Source organism: Capsicum annuum, chromosome 2 (genome assembly GCF_002878395.1).
Source record: "Capsicum annuum cultivar UCD-10X-F1 chromosome 2, UCD10Xv1.1, whole genome shotgun sequence".
Classification (NCBI taxonomy): Eukaryota; Viridiplantae; Streptophyta; class Magnoliopsida; order Solanales; family Solanaceae; genus Capsicum; species Capsicum annuum.
This window is the reverse complement of record NC_061112.1, coordinates 106,263,395-106,290,018: the sequence shown is the minus strand read 5'-3', so window position 1 is coordinate 106,290,018 and position 26,624 is coordinate 106,263,395. Positions and strand designations below refer to the sequence as shown.

Genomic DNA, 26,624 nt, shown 5'->3' with positions numbered 1-26,624 from the left:
CTTTGTTTAGCAAACAGTTGATGTTTCTTCATTTCTTGAAAAACATATCTCAAATGCCTCGCATGGTCCTCTAAAGTCTTGCTGTAAATCAGGATATCATAAAAAAAAACTAACACAAACTTCCTAAAAAATAGCTGAAATACTGAGTTTATCAAGCCTTGAAAAGTTGCAGGTCCATTATATAGCCCAAAGAGCATAACAAGGTACTCATAGTGGCCGGAATGAGTCCTAAATATAGTCTTAAGTATGTCTTCAGTATCCATTCTCAGTTGGTGATAACCAGACCTGAGATCTACCTTACTGAAAATCTTGGACCCTCTTAGTTCATCCAATAAGTCTTCTACTATTGGAATGGGAAATTTGTTCTTCAGTATGGCCTTGAGGTCTCTATAATCAACACATAACCTCCACATACCATTTTTCTTCCCTACCAATACCACAGGTGCAGCATAAGGGCTGCAGCTTGGTTGAATGATGCCTTGATCCAACATTTGATTTACCAAGGTCTCTATCATAACCTTATTAACTATTAGATATCGATAAGGCCTTTTATTAATAGGTTCAGTCCCCTGGTGCAATACTAATCTGTGATCAAATACCCCTCTAGATAGAGGGAGTTAAGTGGGTTCATCAAATAATTCCTTGAACTCAACTAGTAAACTAGATAGGATACTGCCAGTTTCGGCTCCTACAACTTCTAATGCATATCATTGTACATTATTACACCTGGTAGGTATCAATTGAATCATGCATAATTGAGCCTGATTACCTCAAATTTTTGCTAACTTCTCAGCATTTGTGGTCAAAATTTGTTTACCAGATCTTCTCAACACATGTCTCTTACCCCTGTACAAGAATTCCATAGTTAAATCTCAAAAGTTCATCTTGATATCCCCAAGAGTGAGTAGCCATTGCACTCCAAGTACTACTCCACAACGTCCCAAGGTTAACAATAAAAATTCAGTAGAGAACTCTGCTCCTTGAAATAGCCAAGACAATTTGCACATCTTTTCAACCTTCTTAGTTTCATTAGCTGCTGCAACTTCCCAAGGCATAATAGCAGTTATTGGACACCCCAACTTATCCACTAAGGTGGGATCAATGAAGTTATGTGAACTGTCTGTATCCACCAGAATATGCAAGGGGTTCTTTAAGTGATAACCAGTGACTTTCAAAGTTTTGTAGCCCAGTGACCCATTCAAAGCATGAAGAGATATCTCCACCTGTTCTTGATTTTGGTTATGCTCAAGTTCTTAAATCATCAATGTTTTTTGTGTATTTTCTTCAAGAACCCAATCACACTCTTCTTTTACTTCATCTAATTTTAGTATGTACCACTATTTTAAATTCCTGCATTTGTGGCCAATGACATACTTCTCATCATAGAAAAAACATAGTCCTGTTGCCTTCTTCTCATTCATCTCTTCCGGGCTTACTGTTCTCCTATGAAAATTCTTTTGTTGGTTGAACCCCTTGCTTGGATTAGGCAATATAGCTTTCCTTTGGTTCCTTTGATCTCCAAATCTATTATTTGGATGTGGTAATCCAGTAGGGGAAGAAGAAGGATGCCTAACAGCAGCAAGATAGGTTTCTTGCGTTCTAGCAATCTTGTAAACTTGAGACAATGTGGTGGGGTTGGTTATCTTTACTACAATATTCAACTCAGGTATCAGCCCCCCAATATAACAACTGATTGCATTTTCCTCAGATAAATTTACCCTAGTTACATGCATCTCAAATATCCTCTGGTACTCTCTTACACTTCCAACCTATTTCACCTTCTCGATTTCCTTCATAGGACCATCGAAATCAGTACCAAATTTCTCTACCATGGCTAGAGCATACTTATTCCATGATGCAGGTTGGAGATATTACCTATATCTCATGAAAGCCAAATGCCACTGAATGTTTCACCCTCCAACTGTAAAGCGACTACTCTAACTTATTCTCCACTTGGTACATTTTTTATAGCAAAAAATTCTTCAATCTTGAACAACTAAGATTGTAGGTCGTCCCCGTTAAATCATAAAAACTCCATTCTAGACCACCTATTGAAATTCGAGCGGTGGGAATGGAATTGTTAAGGCTTTTCTCCTTATCCCTTGTTCCTCTTTCTGCGGATTCTTCAACCCTAGAAGGATTATTATCCCGTTCCAATGGAGTTTTCTCTCTTCGATTTTCCCCAGTTGACAGCTATTCTTCAACTCTATCACAATTTGATCGAGTTTTTCCAAGGAAGAGACCTTCCCCGCTAATGACCTAACTTTTGTTATCAACTGTTGCATCATATCCCGTAATTCTCCTACATCTGCAGTTGGGGAATCATTGTTGCGATCCCCATTTGATTGAATCTTCGCCATTAATGTTAAGAAACGTCTGTCTCTGATACCACTAATAATAGAATTCGAGGAATTTACGAGAAGCTCGAGTGATTCGAATTATGACAGGAATTCTATAGACAAATTCGAGTGGAATATCTCAATAGGGAATGGAAGATAAGAAATGAAGAAGAGTGAGTGTAGAAACTGACTTGTATTATTTGATTGATAACTGCAATGAATGGAATTACAATGATTTATACTAGCTGACTGTCACTATCAATTGTTATTAACTACCTCACTAACTACTTTGTTGACATGGCACACTAACTTCTTGAGCTATCAACAGTAGTTATTTCACTTCCACTGTGTAACTAATTTCTTGCAATGCTTGTATCAGTTGAACAATCCTATTTCCAACAAAATTAAACTTTAATAGTTTCTCATTATATATTTATGTAGAACAACGGCTTTCAAAATACCTCTTTAAATTCATGATCCTTCAATCCTTGTGTACGAATATGTGTTTTGAAAATTGAAATGGAATTTGCAAATTGTATTATGAATTCATGAGACCTTTTTTCTTGGATTTACTTTTAATTACTACATGAATTGAATTGGAGGAAGTTACTTTAACTATTTTATCTTTCTTATTCGAAAGTGTTTCATATAATGTTTTTTGGGTCAAAATCCTTTCTACTTGATAAGTGTTACGGTAAATTAACATTATAATGAAACAAGAATGAATTGATTCATGATAAATTATTTTACACAAGATTTTTAGTTATTGTGGCTCCAAAATGATCAATGAATTTCATAAAGAATTTGAAAGATTTTCAAGAATCATTTTATGCATGGTTTGTTTGACATGACGGGCATACAAAAATTGATGAAAGAACTTTGGTAATATTAATGGTAAAATAAATGACTTGCGAGACTTTGTATGACAATAGCAATTATATTATGTGTCCTTAACGAGGACATGGCCCTAGATAGGAAGATCTGGAGGACGCGAATTAGGGCAGAAGGCTAGGGTCAGTTTGGGTCGCTAGTGTAGGGAATTACTTGGTGGGGGTATTATTCTTGTTATGATACCTTGTTTCATGCTTTATTACGAATCTGTTTACTTTTCTCTGTTTACTATTACTTGTGGGTATCGTATTTATGTTATGCCATCTTGTTCCATGCTTTACTATGAATTTGTTTAGTATTTCGTGTCTCGAGCCGGGGGTCTATCGGAAACAGCCTTTCTACTTCTTTAGAGGTAAAGGTATGGACTGCGTACATCTTACCCTCCTCAGACCTCACTATGTGGAAATACACTGAGTTTGTTGTTGTTGTTGTTGTTGTTGTCCTTAACGAATAAGAATGTTTTTAAAGCAGGGGCGGATCTAGAATGATGGGTGGGGGTTCTTGAGAACCAGTAACTTTCATGAGAAACCCACAAACTTTAAATTCTAAATTCGCTTCTATTAAAGGATGTTTTATGATATGAAGACGTTAACATATGAACTTAAAGATAATTAGATGGTTCACCGAGAAGGTGTGAGTTCATAAAGGCTCACTACCCGAAATTGTATTTTGCCAACGTGGGTATGATTTTGTCCTAAATATGAATAACCACTGCATGCTTGATTCACTCAGTAGTATGCAGTATATGATGTGTTTTATCTCGATCCATGCGGCAAACCTAGATCGGAGCTCTGCCGATTGAGAGTTGATCGAACCTACATAGCCCGTGGTGTTTAAATAAAAGTTGGTGATACCTTCTAGTCCAGAACTAAGGAAAAGAATGGTGTTTATGTTCCAATTCCACTTTCAAGACTCTATTTATATCCTTTAATGCTAGAGTATTATCCATATTTTCTAACGAAGAATCAAGGCTAGAAAATGCGGATGCAATTGTATCTATATAATTACACAATCTCTAGTATCAGCTGGAACCAAAATTTTCAACTCTTTCTAATGTCTCAGCCTTTAACTATGACAGCAAAAATTTGAACCTCCTCGTCTAGTGCTTCAACTAAGGTTTTCCTTCTATCATTTTAAGGAGATATACCAGGAACCTGAGGAACAAGCGGTTTGGGCTCCTTGGTTTTGTCAACCATTATTGCTTGAGTAGTTAGGACAATACCAGCAACAGAGACAGCATTCTGAAGGGCACATCTTGAAACACGGCAAGGGTCAATAACCCCAGAAGCAAGAAGGTCTTCGTATTTTCCAGTCATGGCGTTAAACCCCATTCTCCAGTCGCAACCTCTAACTTTTTCCACAACTATATCTCCATTAACTCCTGCATTTGCAGCTATTAGCTTTGCCGGTGCAAGAAGTGCCTGAAAAGAGTTGTAGACCATTGAATTCTGGAAGCTGGAAAGGTTGTTCATGAGTCCAGAAAGAGTCTTCAAAATTCACTTGTTTATACGAACTTAAATTAGATTCTTTTTTCGAAGGGAAAACACATAGGAGAAGAGAAGCAAAAGATAGTAGTAAGAAGCAAATAAACCTGTACACAACAATACAAATGCATATGTTTCTTTTTCCAACTTGTAAAACGAGAAGCTCCCAATACTTGATCCTTACCTCTTCTCAATCACTGAACTAGCCAACAAAATGTGCAAGCATGTTCAAATTGAGGAATGCAAAATGCCATACCGTTCCTATTATGTCAGCACCGATTTGCTCGTCTGGATCTTGAAAAGATTCTTTTATGAAGGGAACTTGTTCAGAAAGATGAATAAAAGTGGCACCACCACCAGGAACTATTCCTTCATCCATGGCAGCAAACGTGGCACTTTTTGCATCCTCAATTCTCAGCTTGCGGTCTTCCAGTTCTGTTTCAGTATGTGCTCCTACCTGAACTCATACAGGATCTTATTAGAGGAGATATTCTTTAAGGGAGAAACAAATACATACTTGCAAGGATACATACTTCTCCCTAGCAATTTGAACCATTTTAACTGCTTTAGAAGTCAATTATACATTCAAAATTTATTCACTTCTAAAATTATAGCAATCTGACGAACTTGAATATATGTTTGAATATACAACAAGCAGGATAAGGTTCAAATATATTGAAATGGTTGTATAGGGATGTTTGATCCAAAACATTATGCCTCAACTAATACAGACCTTCAATATGGCCACACCACCAGCGAGTTTTGCTATTCTTTGTGAAAGCTTCTCTGACAAATATTTATTCTCTGTTTCTGCAAGATCCTTCTTTAACTGCATTATTCTGGCTTGTATTTCAGCTTTTGTCGAGGGGTGCGCCACAATGGTTGTAGAATTGCTCGTTATTGTTATTTTCCGAGCAATACCAAGCTGGTCGGAGGTTGCACCTTCAAGATTCAGGCCCAAGTCTCCAGAAAGAAAATCAGCACCTAATCGCATTACAATGCCAGTCAGATGTGATGGTAAAGGAGATCTTGGCAGATAATTTCCGCTTGAGGCAACACTAAGTCTTGAGAAGCCAATATAGCATACAAACTATTAATAGTTAAGGGCAAACCTCTTTTGTGAGCATTGCTAAAGCAATGTACATTACAGAAATAACTGATTTGGCGACTTAAAACCAATGCATTTGTTCTGAAGCATTCCAGAAAATTGTGTAAACAAGCACTTTGGATATCACCTAGCTTCAAATCTATTCTCAAGATGAGTTAAAATTAATGTTCACTCACTGGGAAAGTGCACAGAATATCAAGACTTTACAGGCTTCTTCTTAATTCGCGTGACCCACCCCCCCTCTGTCTTGTTGGCGCTAGAAACCACACTGCCCCCTCTAAATCCATTTCGACACCTTTTCGGGGTTTGGAACCGATTGCAGCTTCATTACTGAATGAACTGAACACATGTAATAATAACCTATTTCAATAATTCAGAATAAGGTATTTGGTTCACCTGTCAACATGGCAATGTCTTGCAATACAGCTTTCTTTCCTTCTCGAAATCCTGGACATTGCACAACCGCAACATTGAGCATTCCCTGCATCTTGTTAATGACTAGTGTTTCTAGCACTTGTTTTGCAATGTCCTCAGCAAAAATCAGCAGCGGCACACTCAGCTGAGTGGCCTTCTCTAGCAGAGGAACAATTGCTTTGACACTAAGTATCTTCTGATCAGTTACCAGAACTTTGGCATTTTCAAACTCTACTATAGATTTGTTGGGATTGTTGATGAAATGGGGTGACATGTACCCCTTGTCAATCTGTAGGAAAAGAATGCCTGAATGCAAATCAAGAAAATAATGAAAACAAATGGAAGACAAAGAATTTAAGATATGAAATGGAGAAATTAGCTAAAGAATATAAATGGATAACTAGAGGTTAATTCAATGTCTTAGTAGAACTATAATCAAGCAATTAGGGTTCTTACTGCACTTGGTTTGAGCTTTCAAATTTGTTACAATCCTGAAAGTCTTGGAAAAGTTCAGGAGGGATCATGTTTTACGTGATAGCTTATTTTTCAGTAGAATATGAATAATTACAACTCTGTGAAATTGAAGTAAAAAAATACAAACACTTTGCAGAGTAGATATTACCTTCATTCCCTCTTCAACCATGATTGAGGTTTCAGCTGATGAGGAAGACTCAACACATATCACTCCATCAGGACCAATCTTCTTAATTGCCTCAGCAATCAAACAGCCGATGAACTCATCATTTCCAGCTGATATTGAAGCTACGGCTGCAAATAGTAAGAAGAGAGAGATTAAATCCTTGGAATTTTTTCAAGTGGATGAGAATTTTTCTGAGTTGAATAAATAAATAAATAAAGCAAGTTACCTTTTATATCATCATTTCCTCTAACAGGATGGCTTTTCATCTTCAAAGTTTTGACCAGCTCTCTGACTGTCTGCTCCATACCTTTCTTCATAGATACAGGGTTAGCCCCAAAATTGACAGCAAGCAATCCAGCTTTGATCATCTCACGAGCCAAAACAATTGCAGTAGTGGTACCGTCACCAGCTAACCTGTTTGTCTTAGTTGCAACCTGCAATAGATTAAAAAATATTTGTCAAGATTAGGAGCTTCCCATACGCTTCAACAACCCAAATCATGTTCAGTGTCGGGCTCAATTAATAACCTCCTGGATAAGTGTGGCTCCAGCATTTTCAATTGTATCTGGAAGTTCTATGGCTTGAGCTATGGTAACACCATCATTAATTACTTTTAGCTTCCCAGACTCTGAGAGAACTACGTTGCGTCCTGCATATTTGTCACACGATCCTCACACTCCAAAACAAGCAGGCAGACAACATATCATATGTGCAATATCAAAAAACAAGTTCCTCATACATATTTGATTGATAATCAAAAGTGCAAACTAACTTATTTCTTCCAATCATAATGCTAAGCAAGTAATTTTCAAAAATAATTTACAGAATACAACTCTTTGAGGAAAACATTAAACGTTTCTCCTTCTGCAATTTCATGGGGTAATCTAAACAATTGCTTTAATACAAAAATCAGAGAAAACAAGTCGTAGACAGAGAAAATTGTACAAATATTATGTACCTTAGCCCTGTCTATGGTATTATCGGGTGTGCTAATTTCTATTGTATCTAGTCCTTTTACTATTTTTTGTCTAGATTGTTTTATTTTGAGCCGGAGGTCTATCGGAAACATCCTCTCTATCTCACCTCTGAGGTAGTGGTATGGACTGCGTACACTTATCGCTCCCATCCCACTTGGTGGGAATATACTGGGTATGTTGTTGTTGTTGTTGATTATGTACCTTAACCTGAAGAAAATTGCGACCAAGAAATTGCTGCATATCCTGCTCTTTAAACTTCCAAGGGTTTTGTTTCACAAACTAAATGTCTCTCAACTAGGAGAACTGACGAAAAGCTTTTACCCAATAATATGTGTGCGCTCATAACATTGAAAAGGAGTTTCTCTTGACAAGAGAAGAAGGGTGTGTTCCGTAAAAAGGAAAACATTTTCTCATGTTCGGCTAGTCAAAATTTTTGAAAAATATTTTCTAATGACTTCCTTAATAGAAGTAGGGAAAAAAAGTTTAAAAGTGGCACTCCACATTGATTGTGTCCTCCCCACCCTCGAACCTACCATATCTTCACTCCAAGCCCCACCACCCAACCCCCACCTCTCATAGAATGTGTCTAGTTTATATATAATAGGATGACTTTTTTTCATACATACTGAACACAAGAAAATAAATAAAACACCCACTTATTTTCTTGGAAAACATTTTCCTTCGTACGGAGTGTGTTCCGTGTGAAGAAAATGGTTTCCAATTATCCCATGTTCGGTTAGTCAAACTTTTTGATTTCATTTCCTTAAAAATGAGGAAAATGACTTTGCTGATGAAAATAGGGAAAACAAGGAGTACTAGTGACCACATTTATTGTGTCCTCCCCGCCCTCGAACACACCTCATCTTCACCACACTCCTGTGGCCCCAACCCCACCACCCCACTTTTCATAGTATTTGTTTAAACTATGTACAAATGCTTTTAGGTTAATATTTTTTGTTGCTTACATACCGAACCCAAGAAAATAACTAAAAAACTCACTTATTTTCCAAGAAAACATTTTCCTTCGTACCGAACACACCCACAGACAAATATAAATGATACTCTATTAAACAAGTCAAGAATAATTTGAAGGAAGCAAGAAAACCCAATATACCTCTAGGTCCTAAAGTGACAGAAACAGCATCAGCAAGCTTATTGATACCAGAAAGTAAAGCTTCCCTACACTCTCTATCAAAAGCTATTCTCTTTGGACCAGCTCTCACCACCATCAACTTCTTCATCTTCTTCTTCCCTAAACTATGACTCAATGCCCAAGAATTACCCCTTCCTCTTTCTTCCTGAAAGTTCAAAGACAAATAAAAGAAAATATTGGAAAAAAATCAGCTAAAAACAAAAAGGTTGCATTTTTATCAAAGGTTAAAGAATTGATTGTGTTGTGAGAGTTACCAGGAAAGAAAGTTTCAAAGGTGAAAAGATTGATAAAGACATCTTGTAGGAGGGTGGTTAGGGGGAGGTTTAGCAGACTGGAGGTTTTAGGGGTGAAGAGGAAGAAGAGTTAAAACCTTTCTCTGGTCAGGTTAGGGAAATGACAGGAGTGGTACCTTATGTTTGGACAAATTTCATTTTGGGGGAAGGATAATAGTTTTGAGATAAAATATAAAATTATTTTATTTTATATTTAATTTAATTTTAAAATTATTTATACTACTAATTTTAGAATATCTAATTCTGTAATTAATTATTTTGGGGTAAATCTTTCTTAATCAAATGACCCCTTAGTCAGTTTACGTCCTTCATATTTTTCAAAGTAATAGTATTTTGTTAGCTACTCTCTCCCAAATTAATTACTCCCTTTGTTTCGTTTTAGTTTATTCTTTTTCTAAAAATATTTATTTCAATTTCGTTATTTTTTTTATTAAATCAAGAGAATTTTATTATATTTTTTCAATACTATCCTCAATATTAAATGATTAAACAAATTGTATTTATTCAAATTCATATTTTCAATACATAACTAATAGAGTTATTTTAGTAAAATAAGCCTCTATTAAATAATTTCTTAAGGATTGTGTCAAGTTAATAAGGGCCAACTAAAACGAAATGGAGGGAGTATTTCATGTCCAATATCTTTCAATATTACATAAAATTCTGAAAGAGATGAATCCACATTGATTGTTATGTATTATTAACATAATTAATTAAGGGAAAATAAGTTAACTCATGATATAGTGAATATATTATTTAACTTTCTTTAGATACATACAGTCTCAGATGCATTATTTTAAATAGGAAAGGAATGTAATTAAGTAAAAAATTATAGAACATCATATAAATATGATAAGATTATTCGTATTGTGATATAATTTTTTCTTTTTTCTTTTGTTTCGTTTCAATACTGAACAAAATTCCAGTGGTTAGATTTGATGAGAATCGTATAGGGAAAAAATATTGGGGAAGTATTGACACTTAAAACTGCAAACCAAATACAAGTAATACATCAAAATAATAGAAACTATTAACTCAAAATACATCTTACCGCCACAAAGTAGTGAATCAAATCCAAGCGAGATTGCCGGGGTGAGGAGGGGGAGGGATAGAGGACCCATGGCGTTGCTTCCACGGGATCTTCCATGAGCACATACTTCTTTATCCTAATTATAGATAAATTAACTAATAGCATACTACAAAATTGGGTTTCATGGTGTATGCTATTGAAGATGATATAATTGTTGATAGTAGTAGGGAATGTCAACCAAAAAATTGAACTATGAAGAAGCAATTTAGAGATTAATTCAAGGCTTTCGAACTAGTATAAGTAAGTCATTCCCCCCTCCCTAGGAGTTCTCACCCTTTTTGTGTTCGAACTGATCACAACCTCAAGGTTGGAGGTGGAGGGGGCTTACCATCCAAGTAACCCCTCTTATCAAAGAGTAAGACATAATATATGCTTAGTCAATAAGCATTAGAGTCGTTCATTGGATTCATTAGGATTGAGAGTAGCTGCTATACTTCTTGAATAGCATGGATTCTCCCGTCAAACTCTTTTCTTATCTGAACTTTAAATACAGGACCCTTCCTTATTCTTTTAACCCCCGTCGAGCTCTACCTACCCAATTTTTGTCTTGTAAAGAAAAAAATGAAGCTGAGATGAGATAGGTAGGATTATGATATGCTAAAAGAAGTCAAGTTAGATATGTAGACTTAGTTCTGCATAAAAATGGCGTGTTAAATGAAGATGGTAACGTGTATATATTAAATAGGATGGCTAACTAAAAGAGTCCTGCATTTGGCATTAACCCCATGTGGAACACCTCACATTGAAACTTACATAATAACATAACCTTTCTTGAACAGGAACTGCAGTCGTGATAGTCATGTTGGTGACGGCGTTCCTCATGACCTTGATAATGTTACTAGTTTGTCCTTCTCTTCACCGTCTTATCTCTGGTGGTTGAATGTACCTATTTTTCCGCAGTTCTATTTAAGGTTGATCAGAGTGGTTGGATTCCACTTGTGATTGCTGCAGCTTATTTTATTATCATGTATGCCTGCCACTACGGAACTGTGAAACGTTATGAATTTGAAATGCATAACAAGGTATCAATGGCATGGATTCTTGGGCTTGGCCCCAGCTTAGGACTTGTACGTGTCCCAGGCATAGGACTTGTCTACACTGAGGCTTGAGCTAGCTAGTGGGGAGAGTTTGCAAAATAAGCACTTTGAAAATTTATTTAGGTTGTTAGAGACAAGTTTTAAAAAATTAGGTATTTAGACACTAAAATCATCACTTCTTACATACAAACCTATCACATAAGTTTTAAACTTTACACTTTAGTCCCCCACCTCATTCATTTAATATTTAATATTTTTCACCACTTTTTATATTTCCACTATTTTTCATATTTCCCTATTTTATTTAAAAAAAATTGTCCAAGAAGCCAATAATAGGAGCTCCCTTTTTTACCAGTAATTTCCGATTCTGACCACTTTTCCAATGAAATGTTGCTCATCACAGCTGAAAATCTTCATTCTTGATCATTGACTCCATTGTTGTTCCATCCTTTTGAAAAAAATACAAAAAATATTTTTTCACCATTTTTACTAGCTTGAAAAGCTTTCCAAATCCGCTCAAACCTCGTCATTAGATATATTTCAATAGTTTAGAAGTCCTACACATATATTTGTCCATCCCAGAGTTAGGAGGGCATCGATTATATCCAAAATCAGTCCATTCACATTTTTGTACGGACAGTTTTATACTAGTGATCGACCCGTCATCGACCAGCTATAGACCGATACCTTAATCTATTATCGATTAGTGTGGTCTATTATGGCAGTAGCTGAGGTAATTATCGCAGGTTGTAATTATATGGATGTGTGGGAGGAGGGTCTCAACTATTGGAAGTGGAAATCATCTAGCAAGGAGACAGTACCCATCCCGCTGCATCGCAATGGTTTGTACGATGACATAGTTTGAAGCGTAATTGACAGTGGAGAATTAAATTGCTAACCAAAGAACGTTGTGATAGCTATGTAATGAATGGGCGGGGTAAAATACATTAAGCGTTTATAAAGAATGGTCGACATGTGTCGTTATACATGTTAGATGTCGTTGCCGATGGCTCTAGGCCATTATTGAGGATAAATGTCGTCTCAGGGTCTCCGACAATTTTGCCACCACACCCCACAATCGACGAACATGATTCACTTGAAGATGAGAGTTTGGATGCTCATCCAATGGATTCAGAAGATCATTCAATGGAATTGAAAGATCCAATTTTCTCTAAAGAAGCAGGAGAAGAGTGCGGATTGGGATCACAAACCAACCACATCTTCTCCAACGGAACTAATTTTCAGCTAAATCAAATATTTAGCAGCAAAACGGAGCTAAAATTATTGCGGGACGTAGCAGCTGTGAGAAATTCTTTTGATTATGCTACGTTGAAGAGCTGCAGCAAATTCCTCAAGGTGAAATGCGTTAGTCCTAGTTGCGCGTGGATGTTGCGGGCGAAGAAGTATGAATGCACGAACAGATTTTCCATCTATAAATACGTCGCCAATCACACTTACAGCGTCGAATACGCCACGCGCAGGCATAAAAAAATTCCACCGATCCACTAGTTTACCTACCACTGGGCGGAAAGACCAAAGGCTTTTATTTTTGTAACACCCCGTACTTAATTACGTGCATTAGCCATTGTTATATGTGTTGGAGTATATGTATTGATCCTAAGTTAGGTATATATGAGTTTAAGTATGAGTATTGATTATTTTGAGATGGTTTCAATTGTATAGTTTGATTATATGTGTATAGGAATCGACTTTATTTATACCGGAATTTGCCCGTCGATGGTTCCATATGAAGGTTATTGAATAATCTTTCCAACAATATAAAGATTTCCAAAAAAGGATAAGTTTCGGTTATAATCGAGCACGTTCGAAACTATAAAACGGTGGCCGGGATGTTGTGAACAGTAAATGTGCAGGAAAATTTCCTGCACACAAACTACTGAGGCCTGCCAGTTTTTTGGGTCAACTTTGAACGATCATAACTCCCTCAATATAATGAATTGGGAGAGCTACCACCTATCAAAAGAAAGATATTTGAGTCTTCTTTCCAATGCAATTGGTTTCATCCAAATCCAACATCTAAGTAAGGAGTTATACTCGTTTTACTTCAGCCTCTCAAAACAGTTTTTTAGGGTCAACTTCAAACGATCATAAATCCTTGTACAGGAATAACTGGGTGGCTTACTTTATATGAAATGAAATCCCTTTGAATTATCTTTCCAAGGATACCAATTTCACCCAAATACGATATCGGAGCAAAGAGTTATGGCCGATTTACTTTAGCCTATCAAAATAGTCCACCATGGACAGATTCGGATTTAGTTAAATTTTTAAGGGCAATATGGTCATTTTCCATCACCTCATGGACGAAAATTGGTCATTATATACATATAATTAGTCTCATATCCATCAATTATAATCAAATTATTGAAAATAAGAAACCCTAGCCTAATTTCAACTCCAATTATCTTGTGATTCAACCGTAGAAAATCCAAATTGATTCCGTAGTTGTGTTCACCGTCTCGAGGGCTTCGAGAAGCACCCCTTATTTGTGCCAACAGGACTTCGAAATCAAAAGGGCCATTTTATGGTAAGGATGTAAATTATGTTGGTGTTATTTATATGGATATGTATATATATATATATATATATATATATACATGTGAGCATAAGAAGTATGTTCTTTGATTGTTGTTGAAAGATGATTGGGAAATGATGTTGGATTATGTTGAATTGTGAAGGAATTTGGTGTGATGATGTGGTATTGATGATGTAGTATTGAAATGATGATTATATATATATATATATATATATATATATATATACACATAAACCTATTGTTCAAGTTGGTTTTTGGAATGTTTTGCAAATATTGGTAGTATGGAATTATGGAAGAGAATTGTGGTGTTGGGTTGCTAATACTAGATGCCAAACATTTCATTGTAGATAAGTGATTTGTAAAGGCGGGAAGTTGTGTTGAATTGGTATCCGAATCTACAACGAGGTATGTAAAGCATACTCTAACAATGTTCTTTGGCATGTTCCATCAAGTAAGATTCCGAGGTTGTCCAAAAACATGTACTGTTCTACATTACCAACGAAGTTGTTTCCATCCTATAAAGTGTCAAAATGTTTCATTGATGTACCAAAAGGCTCTTATTTCATTGTTGTGATATTGATGATTCTGAAACACATTGTTGATGTACCAATGAGTCTTTATTACATCGTTATTGTATAGAAGGTCTATTACTTGGTTCCTATTGATGTATCATTGTTTCAAAGTATCAAAAATGTGGTGGCAACTGAAATAACAATCTCAAAGATTAATTGAAACTAAGTGATGGAAGTTCTCTCTTATCGGGTGGTATTCTAGGGGCATAAGCCTAGCATGGGTCGATCCCTATTTATGTGTTTATGGGTGGTATCCCAGGGGCATAAGCCTAGCATGGGTCGATCCCAGTTGATATGTACTGGAGGCAGCCTAATGGTCACAGTACAGTACAGTAATGATTACAAAGACGATAAGAACGAAGGTAAAGTGATTGAATAAATACAATGTACAAGTTGTTACAAGTTCTAGTAAGTGTGGTCCACTCCTATTACGACTTATTCACTTATTTCTGATTTCTATTGAGCTCCTATATCATATGTGATTATCTACAGCTTTACATACTCAGTACATATTTCATACTGACGTCCCCCATGGGGACCTGCATTTCATGCTGCAGGCACAGGTACCTCAACTCATTCACAACATAGATAGGAGTCAGGTCATACAGCTATTGTTGGTGAGCTCCAGTTTGCTTCGGAGCTTTTCGAGTCGGTTCCTTATGTTTTGTTATTGTACAGGAGTCATGTGTGGGCGGGGGGTTTGTCCCGACCCTAGTTATGTCATGTATATCCTAGAGGCTTTGTAGACATAAGGAAGGGTAAAGTCATGGAAGTTTATATAGTGATGTTATATTTGTATATGTGGTCGCCCCGACGGCTACGTAATATATATATATATATATATATATATATATATATATATATATATATATATATTTGTGCGTGTTGTGCTGATACAGGTAATTAGACCCTTCTATATGCAACGAAGTGCTATCCAAATTTTTGGTGACATATAAGTGAAAGTACAGGTATTTGAACGGGTTCTCCCGGGCCTTCTCGGCTTCGGGTGCCAGTCCGGCCCGATGAGATTTTGGGGCGTGACAATTTTGGTCTATATAAACACCCATATACTATACCCAAAATTCATCTTCATTAGCATATAAAATCAATTAATAGGACAAGATGTCAAGCATTCCATTAAGATCAAGAAGAAGGGTTCAGCGTAACACGACCTTCTCCTCTTCCGTAATGACCTAGACCGTCTTTTCTATGGTCTAGGACAGGACAGGGAGCACTTTCACCGCGAACTCCAGCGTATCGCCCATTTTTTATAGGTGATTGTGGAGACTCAACATGGAGGCCGAGGAGATGATCACCCCTTCCCCCACCATCCCCTTAGTTTAGGTTTTAATTTTTGTTTTTGTTTTGTTTTAAGTTCATTGCAATGAGAAGCTTTCATGGTTAGGAATATCTTAGATGAAAGCTTCTTTATTTTACTGTTTTTGCTCGTCTTTTGTTGAACATATGGTGCTAAACCATTGCAATGAACGTATGAATGAAGTATCTTTTGTTTCTTACAGTTGTCTCCTCTTTAATTTTACAATTTTGTTCTTGTTTGAATTTTTACAATTTTTCCTTTAAGAAGATGAATCAAACGGTTGTGAGATGTGAAAATTAATTCATATATGTTAATGGAAAATGAATTTGGTCTATCCAGGGTTATTTTGTTGTACATATGGTGCTAAATCATTGCAATGAACTTTTGAATGAAGTATGTTTTGTTTCTTGCATTTGTTTCCACTTTAATTTTATAATTTTTTTAAAATTTTTGCAATTTACCCTGTTATAGAAGATGAATGAAACAGTTGTCAGATGTCAAAAATAATTCATATATGCTAATGGAAAACAAATTTGTTCTATCCGTGATTATGTTGATTTGTACAAAATTAAATGCAAAGTCGATGGAGTTTATTATTTACCGAGCTCAATATCTATGCGTGAACATCTACTTAATCGATGCATTCTACTATGCAGGTTGGTGAAATAGTTAATAAATATTAGTACATAGTAAAAAATAAATAAATTAAATAAATAAAATTGATTTGATGGCTATCGATTGTGTTCAGTGTAAATCATAGACTGTAAACCTTGTCAATAATATACCGTATTGGTTTATTGCCCGTAGTATCATATTTGAAAAAAAAAAAGAAGGAATAATTAGTTAATTAAATAATAAATAATTGAATTTTATGCAATTAAAGGAGCTTGAACAAGTCATGTGATCGTATAAGAGTCCACGCAAATTGAAAGTGGTGATGTGAGGATGGATAATGGATGAACAACCAACATCGTTGGGGCACTGTTTACCCAAAGCACAAGTATGTTGTGGAGAATTCATTTGTTCAACCTCAACTCATCACCTCACATCTTTGATCAACACTTTTAATTTACATGGACTCTCATACGATTACATGACTTGTTTAGACTCATTTAATTGCATAATATTCAATTACTTATTATTTTATTAATTAAATAATCTTTTTCAAAATATATGCTAGTCATGGTCTATAAATATGTATCCTAGTCTAGTACATTTATTAATGAAGTTGTACACCATGTATGCTAGATTATGCTTAGTTATGTACGCAACCTGATATAGTCTAGTATAGACTGTGAACTACTTTCATAATTAAATAACTAGACTATGATATTTAATCATAGACCATGACTAGCACATATTTTGAGAAGAATTAATTAATTAATAGAATAATAAATAATTAGATATTATGCAATTAAATGAGCTTAAACAAGTCATGTGATCGTATGAGAATCCACATAAATTAAAAGTATAGATCAAAGATGTGAGGTGATCAGTTGTGGTTGAACAAATGAATTCTTCACAACATATTTGTGTTTTGGGTAAACATTGCCCCAAGAATGTTAGTTGTTCATCCACTATCTATCATCACACATCTTTGGTCACCACATTCAATTTGTGCGGGCTCTTATACAATCACATGACTTGCTCAAGCTCCTTTAATTGCATAAAATCTAATTATTTATTATTTTATTGATTAAATAATCCTTCTCAAAATATGTGCTAGTTATGGTCTATGAATATGTATCATCGTCTAGTGTGGTTATTAAGGAATTAATGCATAGTTTATGCTAGACGGTCGATCTATGCGGTTCATGATCTACCCAACGCATGTGAAGGCATCGATTATAACTCAGGTCTTTGAAACAAGTGCAGCAGTAACAAAAATCTAAATATCAGTTTTTTACAACGGTTAAAGTACACGTCAAATCACATCCAACGGTAATATCTCACTTTTTTCTTCTATAAAAGGAAGGTTATTTTTGTGTTAACGCTCTCATTTTTTTGGCTTTAATTTTTGTTAACAACTACAATATCTCAAGCATCCCAAACATCAAATGCTAAAGTGTCCTACATATGTCGTTGTGGTAATCCAGCTGTTTTTAGGACGTCACATATTGATTCGAATCTTGGTCAAAAAAAATTTAACTGTGCAGTTGGAAAGGATAATGACGGGTGCTATTTTTTTAAGTGGTTTAACAAAGACTCACCGACGAGCAGCCCATCGACATCAAACTTTTGAGGCGTTTCCAAGTTTCATATACTACAAAGGCTTTGGGAATCTGAAGAAAATAGAGATCTACTCATGACATTATTAAAAGAAGCCGAAGAGCAAAGGGATTACTTGAAAGGATCACTAAAAGAAGTCAAAATGGAGAGGGATCAACTAAAACAAAGATTGATTTTGGCCGAAGAATAAGAGAATGACCTAAAAAAATTATTGTATGGTTTGTTGTTGTTGTTGGCTTTTTAGAAAGGTGTAATAGGGATGTAGGAAACTAAATAAATAGATGTATGATTTGTTAAATCACTCGTGGGTGTAATCTATAATTACTAGAGAATTATGTCTATGTGTTTTATCATCGACCTCTATAAACCATGCTAGTTACTGTAAATATATTGTTTACTCAATCGATCGTCTGTGCAGTCAATAAATTATAGAGAACAACTTCTACAATATTTTCAATCAACCACTATAAATTAGGACAATAGCTGAACTGGTAACGCAATGCAATCAACTGTTTAATCTAACGAAATAATGGAATAAATAAACATAATTTCATCGGTAAATATCATCATTGACATGCCAAATATATGCAATTCAATTATCCATAAAAAATAAATCACTAAAAATAAAAAATCATTACGAAAATTGTTTGTTTCAAATCCACCAAACCACTTGTTAACTTAATTGAGTTCCGTAACAATGTCCATCACATTCACTTCTTTTTGTTCATGTTTTTTCTCCTTATCTTCAATTTCTTTCGTCTCATTTTCCTTCTCTTCTTCTTCTGATGATTTCTTCTTTTCTTCAATGTTTTCAACCTCTTGTTCAACCACTACTTGTTCGGCAATTGTCTTCTTATTTTTCTCTTCTTCTTCTTCTGATTTCTTTTCACCATCTTCTTATATTTTTCTTCTTCTTCTTCAGTTGTCATGTCCTCATCTTTTTCTTCTTCTTCTTCTTCCGAATCTTGTTCATCTGCTACATTCTCCTCTTTCGTTTATTCTTCTTTTTTTTCGTCTTTGACTTTTTCATCTGCTGCAGTAATGTCAGTCACTGCGACTACAAGTTCTTCGAGGTTTACTTAATGTCATCTACGAGGGGGACTGTTGAGGTGCACTGCATTGTTTTGAAAGAATTACAAAAATTATGCAAGAAAATTAAATAAGAAGAACAAAAAATAAATTAATTTACCTTTATCTTGTTGCTTCTTCTTGATTCTCCTCAGCCTCTCATCTCTAACAAAAGAATCAATATCCAGTAGACTTTTCTCGAGCAAAGCAATACGCTCGCGTAGGTCATCATCATTAGAAACGTCTGGTGCAGTTTTGAGTCCACTTAAACTAGCATGATCACAAGCGTGTGTTGGACTTGAAACATAATAATGGTCATCCAAATCTTCGTCTCCGACCGCAACCTCCATTGATGAAGTCAGGATAATCACGTCTTTTAGCTGCACCTTCAACGCATAAATGGACGTATCCTTAACTTCGTCCATGTATGGCTTAAATATTTTTATGTATCTCTGCTCCATCTCACGAAAAATAGGGATAAGGTATGGGTGCACAATCTATAAAAAATAAAAATAAATTATAAGACTTTCACTAATATAATAATATTATTATCATATCATAATAAGTATAATTTTATCTTTGTGTTGTTTTCTTTGTACTTAAACGGGTCGCCTTCCATTATATTGTCGCACTTCGACGTGTGCCATCTAAGAAGACGGAGAATGGGTAGAGGAGAATCCAACGACTTGCCGGTGTACCTTTTCAGATGAGGAAAGGTCTCATATATCCAAACCTGCAATCAATAAAAGCATAAGTAAATCTACAGGGTCTATGTATCATTGCATAAATATGAATGAGTCTATAATAAATCAATAAGAAGGTAGATTATGAGTACCAGAAACGCGCAGGAAAAGCCAAATAATGTGTACGATGCATTATTCCTCTTGACAAAAGCTTCTTTCTACTTGGTCAGATCAATATTTTTTTTCAAATAGCTCAAGGTCAGCCCAAAGGACTCTTTTCCCCATGGATACCCCCCCGAAGAATTCTAAATCAGACACTATCTTGATTTAGTCCGAATAAACCTTCTTCGATGGGCCCTTTGCCAGCAGCATCGCGTGTACGAACCAAACCAAAGCACACTTCAACTTTTGTTGATTATTCAGTTTATTACCTTTCATTAGGCTAATCAACTTTGGAGCAGTAATGCTCTTGTTCTTCGTCACCTTAAAATAAAAGTTTTCTCTATTTTGGAGGACTTTGTTTATTTTTGATTCACGGGAATATTCTAAACAGTTCAGCCCCGTAATCAAAGCAAATTCCTTTAATTCAAAATAAGTTGCTTACCGTTCACACAAAACCAAATTTCGTGAAGTTTTTTCTAATTTTTTATATGTCGTAGCAACACATAATGGATCATCACTCCATTAAATTTAAAATGTCCCGGCATATGCCTCAAGTGTCCAAAATATGTCTTCTTAAAATCAGAATACAACTTCTGTTCAATAAGAATCCGTCTAAACTCTCGATAGACCTCCATTCTTGCTCTGACGGAAATCTTTGCAGGAAACAACCTGGATCATTCATCCAGGTTGTTAGGCCGTACGACTCAACGGATATATCTCTCACAAAAATTAGCAAGGATAGGATCCTCCTCCTTCCCGTCTCCGCTATCTCTCCTATCCCCGTCTTTCTCGCTATCACTTTCACTTTCTTCTTCACTTTCTCCTTCACTATCCTCAACATCCTCACTCTCGTGTGCACTATTATCGTCAGATTCAAAAAAATTGGCAAGAATTTTTTATTCGGTTTCTGATTCGAATTCATCGACTGCAGTTTTTTTTCTCTTGGATGTTTTGGAAACTTCTTCGGCTTTTCGCTCCTACTACTAGAAATAGTGGAAGCAGGCCTTTTAACTGCTCTATGAACTCTTCTCACCATTTATGATCTACAACAAAAACAAATCTGCAGTGGTTGATTTATCGACCACTAGTCTATTAATAAAAATGAAAATATACAGTAAAAACAAATCTGTAGTGGTCGATCTATTGTCCACTGATCTATTAAGAAAAATGGGAAAACGCCTCACATCAAACATGCAAGTCAAGTTCCAACTTCACCAGATATTGGCAGTGCAATTCACAACAACAAGAACACTATTAAAATGGGTTCAATTCAGTACAAAAAATTCAAAATCAATATACAATATAAGTACAAAAAAATTTAAAATGTCTACTCATTAGCCAAAGCAAAACACGATTAAACATGCAGAATTGACAATGTTGACTAAAAATACTCAAATTTTGACCAATTCAATGAAGAACAGTGTAATTTTTGTCAGAATTGAAAAACCCCAATACAAAACAGAATAATTTTTTTTTTACTAAAATGGATCTAAAACCGATCGGGGAAAAAAATTAAACTTACCTGAGCAAGAGAAATTGAATAATTTCGATTGAGAAAGCAAGAATCGTGCAAAACTTTTTTTTTTTCAAAAAATATGAACTAAAATCAGGAGATAGAAGGTTTTTGAGGAGAGAGAAATGTTGTTGAAAATACTAAATAATTTTAATGAATATTTGGAAAATTAATAAATATAAAAAAGGAACCATGTTGTATTTTTTTCCAAGTTTTAAAAATGTTAAAGAGGCCCATGACCCCACAACCTTGGCTCACTTTTTGCTTTTTTCAATCCCTAACCCTAAAAAATAAATCAAAAAAAAAAATGGTGTCTAACCCTCAAAATAAGTTTGGAAAGTGGGTAGGTTTCAAAATAGTCTCTAGATAGTGGAGTGCCACATATCTTTTCTCATTTCATCACCATTCAGTCAGTTGTACATTCAGTTGTAGTATTTATCAGTGTGAAGTATCTTCCAGTTTACACAGTTCCAGAAGATGAGAGGTTTCTCGTGAAATGCATAGGACCTAAGAGTTTTCACATGTTCTGTTGTGTTGCAAGGTATGGTTACAAGGACCTCCATAAGAAAGATGAGGAGTTCGAGAGAAAGCTATTTGATAACCTCTTCCTTTTTATCCGACTGGAGAATATAATGGAAGGCTACTCCGACTCCGATGAGTACAGCTTATTGTGAAAGGATGCAAGCTGAGATGGTAGTTGAAAGTTAGTGCAATTGTTGTACTGAGTTAGAGAATCAGTTAGTTAAGTGTGACAGCTGTCAATATGCAGTTTGTAGTTAGTTAGAGTATCAGTTAGTTAAGTGTGACAGTTGTCAAAGAGAAGTTACAGTTGCACATTGTATAAATAGCACTATTTGTGCATCACAAAAGCATGTATGAAAAATATTGATCATGTAGAAATTTCTAGAAGATCAGTTACTCTCTTTCTTTCTCATTCTTCTCTTTTTTCTCTAGTAGTTCTACCATGGTTTCTTCGCATTAGTCTATTATTCCATAGCTTCTATGTCTATAGCTGATGAAGCTTGAAGTATAGTAGGTAAATTAACATACTATCAGAGCGGAAAGAATCATCTTCGAGCAATGAAAATATGGCAGAAGAGAAGATGGATCATACACATCCATTATACCTACATCCATCCGACACACGTGGATCAATTTTGGTACTAGTGCAGCTGAAAGGATCGAAAAATAATGGACTGTGAAGAACGTCCATAAAGCTAGCATTGCAACCTAAGAGAAAGTTAGGGTTCATAACTGGATTTATCAAAAAGGAAAACTACAGAAAAAAGCTACGCGAGCATTGGGAAACCTGCAATGCAATCGTGTTATCTTGGATTATTAATATAGTTTCAAAGAATTTGGTTAGTAGTATTGTGTATGCTTCAAATGCACACCATGTGTGGGAGGATTTGCATGAAAGATTTGATAAAGTGAGTAGAGTTTGAAATTCCCAGCTACATAGAGAAAGTGCAATAATATCACAGGGAATTGATTATGTTTCAGTGTATTTCACAAAATTGAAGAAGTTGTGGGCTAAATTTGATGCGATGACTCTTTCACCAGATTATGGATGTAATAAGGCGAAAGATTATGTTGATTATGTTCAACAACAGAGATTACTTCAATTTCTTAGCGGGTTGAATAAAGTGTATGATCAATCTAGGAGGCAAATTCTCATGAAAACTGCAGAACCGACCTTGAATCAAGCTTATGCAATGATCATTGAAGATGAAAATCAGTTATCAAATCCTTATCTATCTGTGACTATGAAAGAAAAACTTGTGTTCAAATCATCAGGAGGAGGCGATCCAAATCCACTAGCTATACAAGTAGGAAGAAGACAACCTTACAAAGGTAAGAAACCTTTCATGTAGTATGATTTTTGCCACAAAAAGGGGCACACAAGTAGTCAATACTGGAAAATAGTTGGATATCCATCTGATCAAGTAGGAAAGAAGCAATATGCAGTAAATTATGCAGGAATACTTGAAGGTGATACAAAAAGGTCATCTGAAGAAGGAAAGAATAATCATTTTACAGAAGATTGGTATAAACAAATTTTGAAACTGCTGAACAAAGGCAATATATTAGCAGATCAGAATCTGAAGCAGAAACATGTGAATATGACAGGTAAATCAGTATCACTAATGTCAGTATTATCTTGTGTAGAATAGATAGTTGACTCAGGAGCATGACATCATATTTCTGCAAGTATAGATGCTCTAGATTGTATAAAAGAGTTGTGTTTAAATAAAGGTGATCAGGTGTGTATGCCTACTAGTAGGAAATCTGAAATTACACACATTGGTGATCAGGTTTGTATGCCTAATAGTAGGAAATCTGAAATTACACACATTGGTAATGCATTATTGTCGGGTGATTTGCAAGTAAAAAATGTACTTCATATGCTTAAGTTCAAGTATAATCTCCTATCAATATCAAAGTTGACAAAAGAACTATCCTGCTCTGTCAAATTCTTTCTTGATTTTTGTGTATTTAAGGATCTTTACAGTGTCAAAGTAAGGGAGCTTGGTAAGGAGAGTGAGGGCTTGTACATCATCAAGAAAAACAATGATGTAGGAAGCAAGAAGGTTATCTCAAATACTACTACGGAGAAGATGGTAGTAGATGGAGGCTTATGGCATATGAGGCTAGGACATGCATCTGTCAGCATCATGAAGAATGTAAAATACCTTCAAAATAAGGTGAAAAATATAGTTGTAAATAGTGATTATTCAGTGTGTCCTATGGCAAAGTAAAATAGACTCATATTTCCTAGAAGTACCACAAGAAGTGATAATCTTCTTAGCCTTTTACATATGGATGTATAGGGTCCATATAAACACCCTACACATGATAGAAAATATTTTCTTGGCAATTGTTGATGATAATTCAAGGTATACTTGGATACATTTATTGCAAACAAAAAGTGATGTGACTGTTGTCTTGAAGAAGTCCCTTTTTTTCTTGAGAACACAGTTCATATTATATTAAAACAATAAGAACAAATAATGAAATTAAGTTTTTTAACAAGAAAATTGATGAATTATTTACTAAATATGGTATAGTTCATCAAAGCAGTTGTGTGTATACTCCTCAGCAGAATGGAATAGCTGAAAGAAAGCATAGATATGTATTGGATGTTGCACGAGCTTTAAAGTTTCAAGAAAGTGTTCTAAAAAAGTTTTGGGGAGAATATGTACTCACTGTAGTGTGCATTATTAACAGGCTTCCCTTTGAGGTATTGAAAGGGAAAACACCATATGAGATGTTACATGATAGACCACCATCAGTTGCTCACTTGAGAGTGTTTGGGTGCTTGTATTATGCAACAGAGCTTGTCACTAAGTATAAATTCTCACCTAGAGCAAAGGCTTATGTATTCATGGAATATTTAGAAACCCAGAAATGCTATAGGCTACTGGATATTTCTTCTAATTTTTTTTGTGTTTGCAGGGATGTGGTGTTCAAGGAACACATATTTCTATTTGATGTTAACTCTACAACTATTGAAGTATCTCATTCAGCCCATAACAGGGGGACTGATCTGATTGCTCATGATCTTGAGCCACTTGAGTCATCAACAAGTCTTGATATAGTTATGCCAAGTCTTGATATAGTTGCAGAAATTACAGTTAATGCAGCCGATACAGCAGATACAGAAGAAGAACATGACATGGACCAACACATAGAAGATTATGATAAGGTTGATGACAATAATGGAGGTACTAAAATAGAAAACTCAAATGACTTAGTTGCAGCAGATATTTTAGATGCAACAGAGGTAGGAGAAATGGAACCACTAATTGCTGACCCATAACCCATCAATAATATTCCTACTGAAGTCAGAAGATCTATTAGAAGCACTAAAGATCCACTTTGGCATCAAGACTATGTTCTCACCAAGAAGAGGGCCAATGGAACAGTAAAGTATTCTTTGTCAGATCACCTTGCTTATGATGAGATTTCTCAAAGGTGTAAAGTGTTTTTCGCTAATATTTCAGCTCTTGTAGAACCTGCCACTTTGTTGAAGCCTCAAAAGACCAAGGGTGGCTTGAAGCAATGAACTTGGAGGTTAAAGACTTAGAAGATAACAACACTTGGCAAGTGGTAGATCTTCCAAAAGGGAAAACTGTCATTTTCTCAAAATGGGCATACAAGATAAAGTATAAAACTGGTGGAGAAGTGAAAATGTTCAAGGCAATATTGGTTGCAAAAGGATGCAATCAAAAGGAAGGACTTGATTACCATGAAACTTTTTCATCGGTTGCAAAAATGGTCACAATAAGATCACTAATTGCATTAGCTGCTATGAGAGGTTGGAATATGTATCAAATAGACGTGTATAATGCTTTTCTACGAGGAGATTTATATGAAGAAGTATACATGAAGCTACCATAAGGGTTCGGAATACAGGAGGGAGTAAAGTATGCAAGTTGATAAAATCATTGTATGGTTTGAAACAGGCATCAATACAATGGAATATCAAGTTAACTGAAGCTTTGACAGAAGCTGGATACAAACAAAGCCTATATGATTATTCTTTGTTCACTAAACAACAAGGAGAAAAGTTTGTGGCAGTCTTGATCTATGTACATGACTTGTTGATTACAGTAAATAATGAAGAATTCATAAGAGAAACAAAGGAGGTGTTGAAATAAAAGTTTAAGATGAAAGACCTGGGTGAGTTGAGATACTTCTTCGGGATAGAAGTGTTAAGGTTAAGTAAAGGAATTCTTTTGAACCAAAGAAAGTATGCACTCCAACTAATTTCAGATTTAGGATTAGGAGGGGCCAAACCAGTTTACACTCCTATAGATCTGAATCAAAAATTTACATCAGTGGAACATGATAATATGCTGGAATAACAGATGATCCAGTGCTGGAAGATGTTACAGAGTATCAAATGTTGATAAGAAGGCTAATCTACCTAGCAGTCATAAGACCAGACATTATGTTTGTTGTGCAAACACTAAGCCAGTTCATGCAGACACCTAAGAGATCTCATTGGGATGCAGCAATAAGGATTGTGGGATATATGAAATAGAGTCCGGGAATGGGAGTTTTGTTGAGCAGTAAAGGTGAAGATCACCTGA

At 35.4% G+C, this 26,624-nt stretch overlaps 2 protein-coding genes across 2 annotated transcripts; one reads left to right on the top strand and one right to left on the bottom strand.

The window, feature by feature from the left end:
* Positions 1-4,180: 4,180 nt before the first annotated feature.
* Positions 4,181-9,435, bottom strand: LOC107858907 (chaperonin 60 subunit alpha 2, chloroplastic). Its single transcript, XM_016703710.2, has 9 exons — positions 9,261-9,435; positions 8,968-9,151; positions 7,404-7,525; positions 7,103-7,310; positions 6,859-7,004; positions 6,219-6,525; positions 5,448-5,698; positions 4,971-5,171; positions 4,181-4,651 (listed from the first exon to the last, which is right to left on the bottom strand). Exons 1-9 carry the CDS (start codon positions 9,300-9,302, stop codon positions 4,364-4,366), a joined length of 1,749 nt encoding a protein of 582 aa, XP_016559196.2. The 5' UTR covers positions 9,303-9,435; the 3' UTR covers positions 4,181-4,363.
* A 13,640-nt stretch (positions 9,436-23,075) lies between these two features.
* On the top strand, positions 23,076-25,594 carry LOC124896233. Its single transcript, XM_047407763.1, has 7 exons — positions 23,076-23,382; positions 23,479-23,658; positions 23,746-23,843; positions 24,030-24,212; positions 24,629-24,876; positions 24,985-25,253; positions 25,374-25,594. The coding sequence occupies exons 1-7, from the start codon at positions 23,076-23,078 to the stop codon at positions 25,592-25,594; spliced, it is 1,506 nt and encodes a 501-aa protein (XP_047263719.1).
* Positions 25,595-26,624: the final 1,030 nt, after the last annotated feature.

Coding starts and splice junctions, on each gene's coding strand:
- LOC107858907 (XM_016703710.2), bottom strand. CDS start 9,302: ATGTCTTTATCAATCTTTTCACCTTTGAAACTTTCTTTCCTG. Junction 9,152..9,260: donor CTTTGAAACTTTCTTTCCTG/GTAACTCTCACA, acceptor TTGAACTTTCAG/GAAGAAAGAGGAAGGGGTAA. Junction 4,652..4,970: donor GTGCTGACATAATAGGAACG/GTATGGCATTTT, acceptor AACTCTTTTCAG/GCACTTCTTGCACCGGCAAA.
- LOC124896233 (XM_047407763.1), top strand. CDS start 23,076: ATGACTCTTTCACCAGATTATGGATGTAATAAGGCGAAAGATTATGTT. Junction 23,659..23,745: donor GAAACATGTGAATATGACAG/GTAAATCAGTAT, acceptor CTGCAAGTATAG/ATGCTCTAGATTGTATAAAA. Junction 24,877..24,984: donor GCAACAGAGCTTGTCACTAA/GTATAAATTCTC, acceptor TTGTGTTTGCAG/GGATGTGGTGTTCAAGGAAC.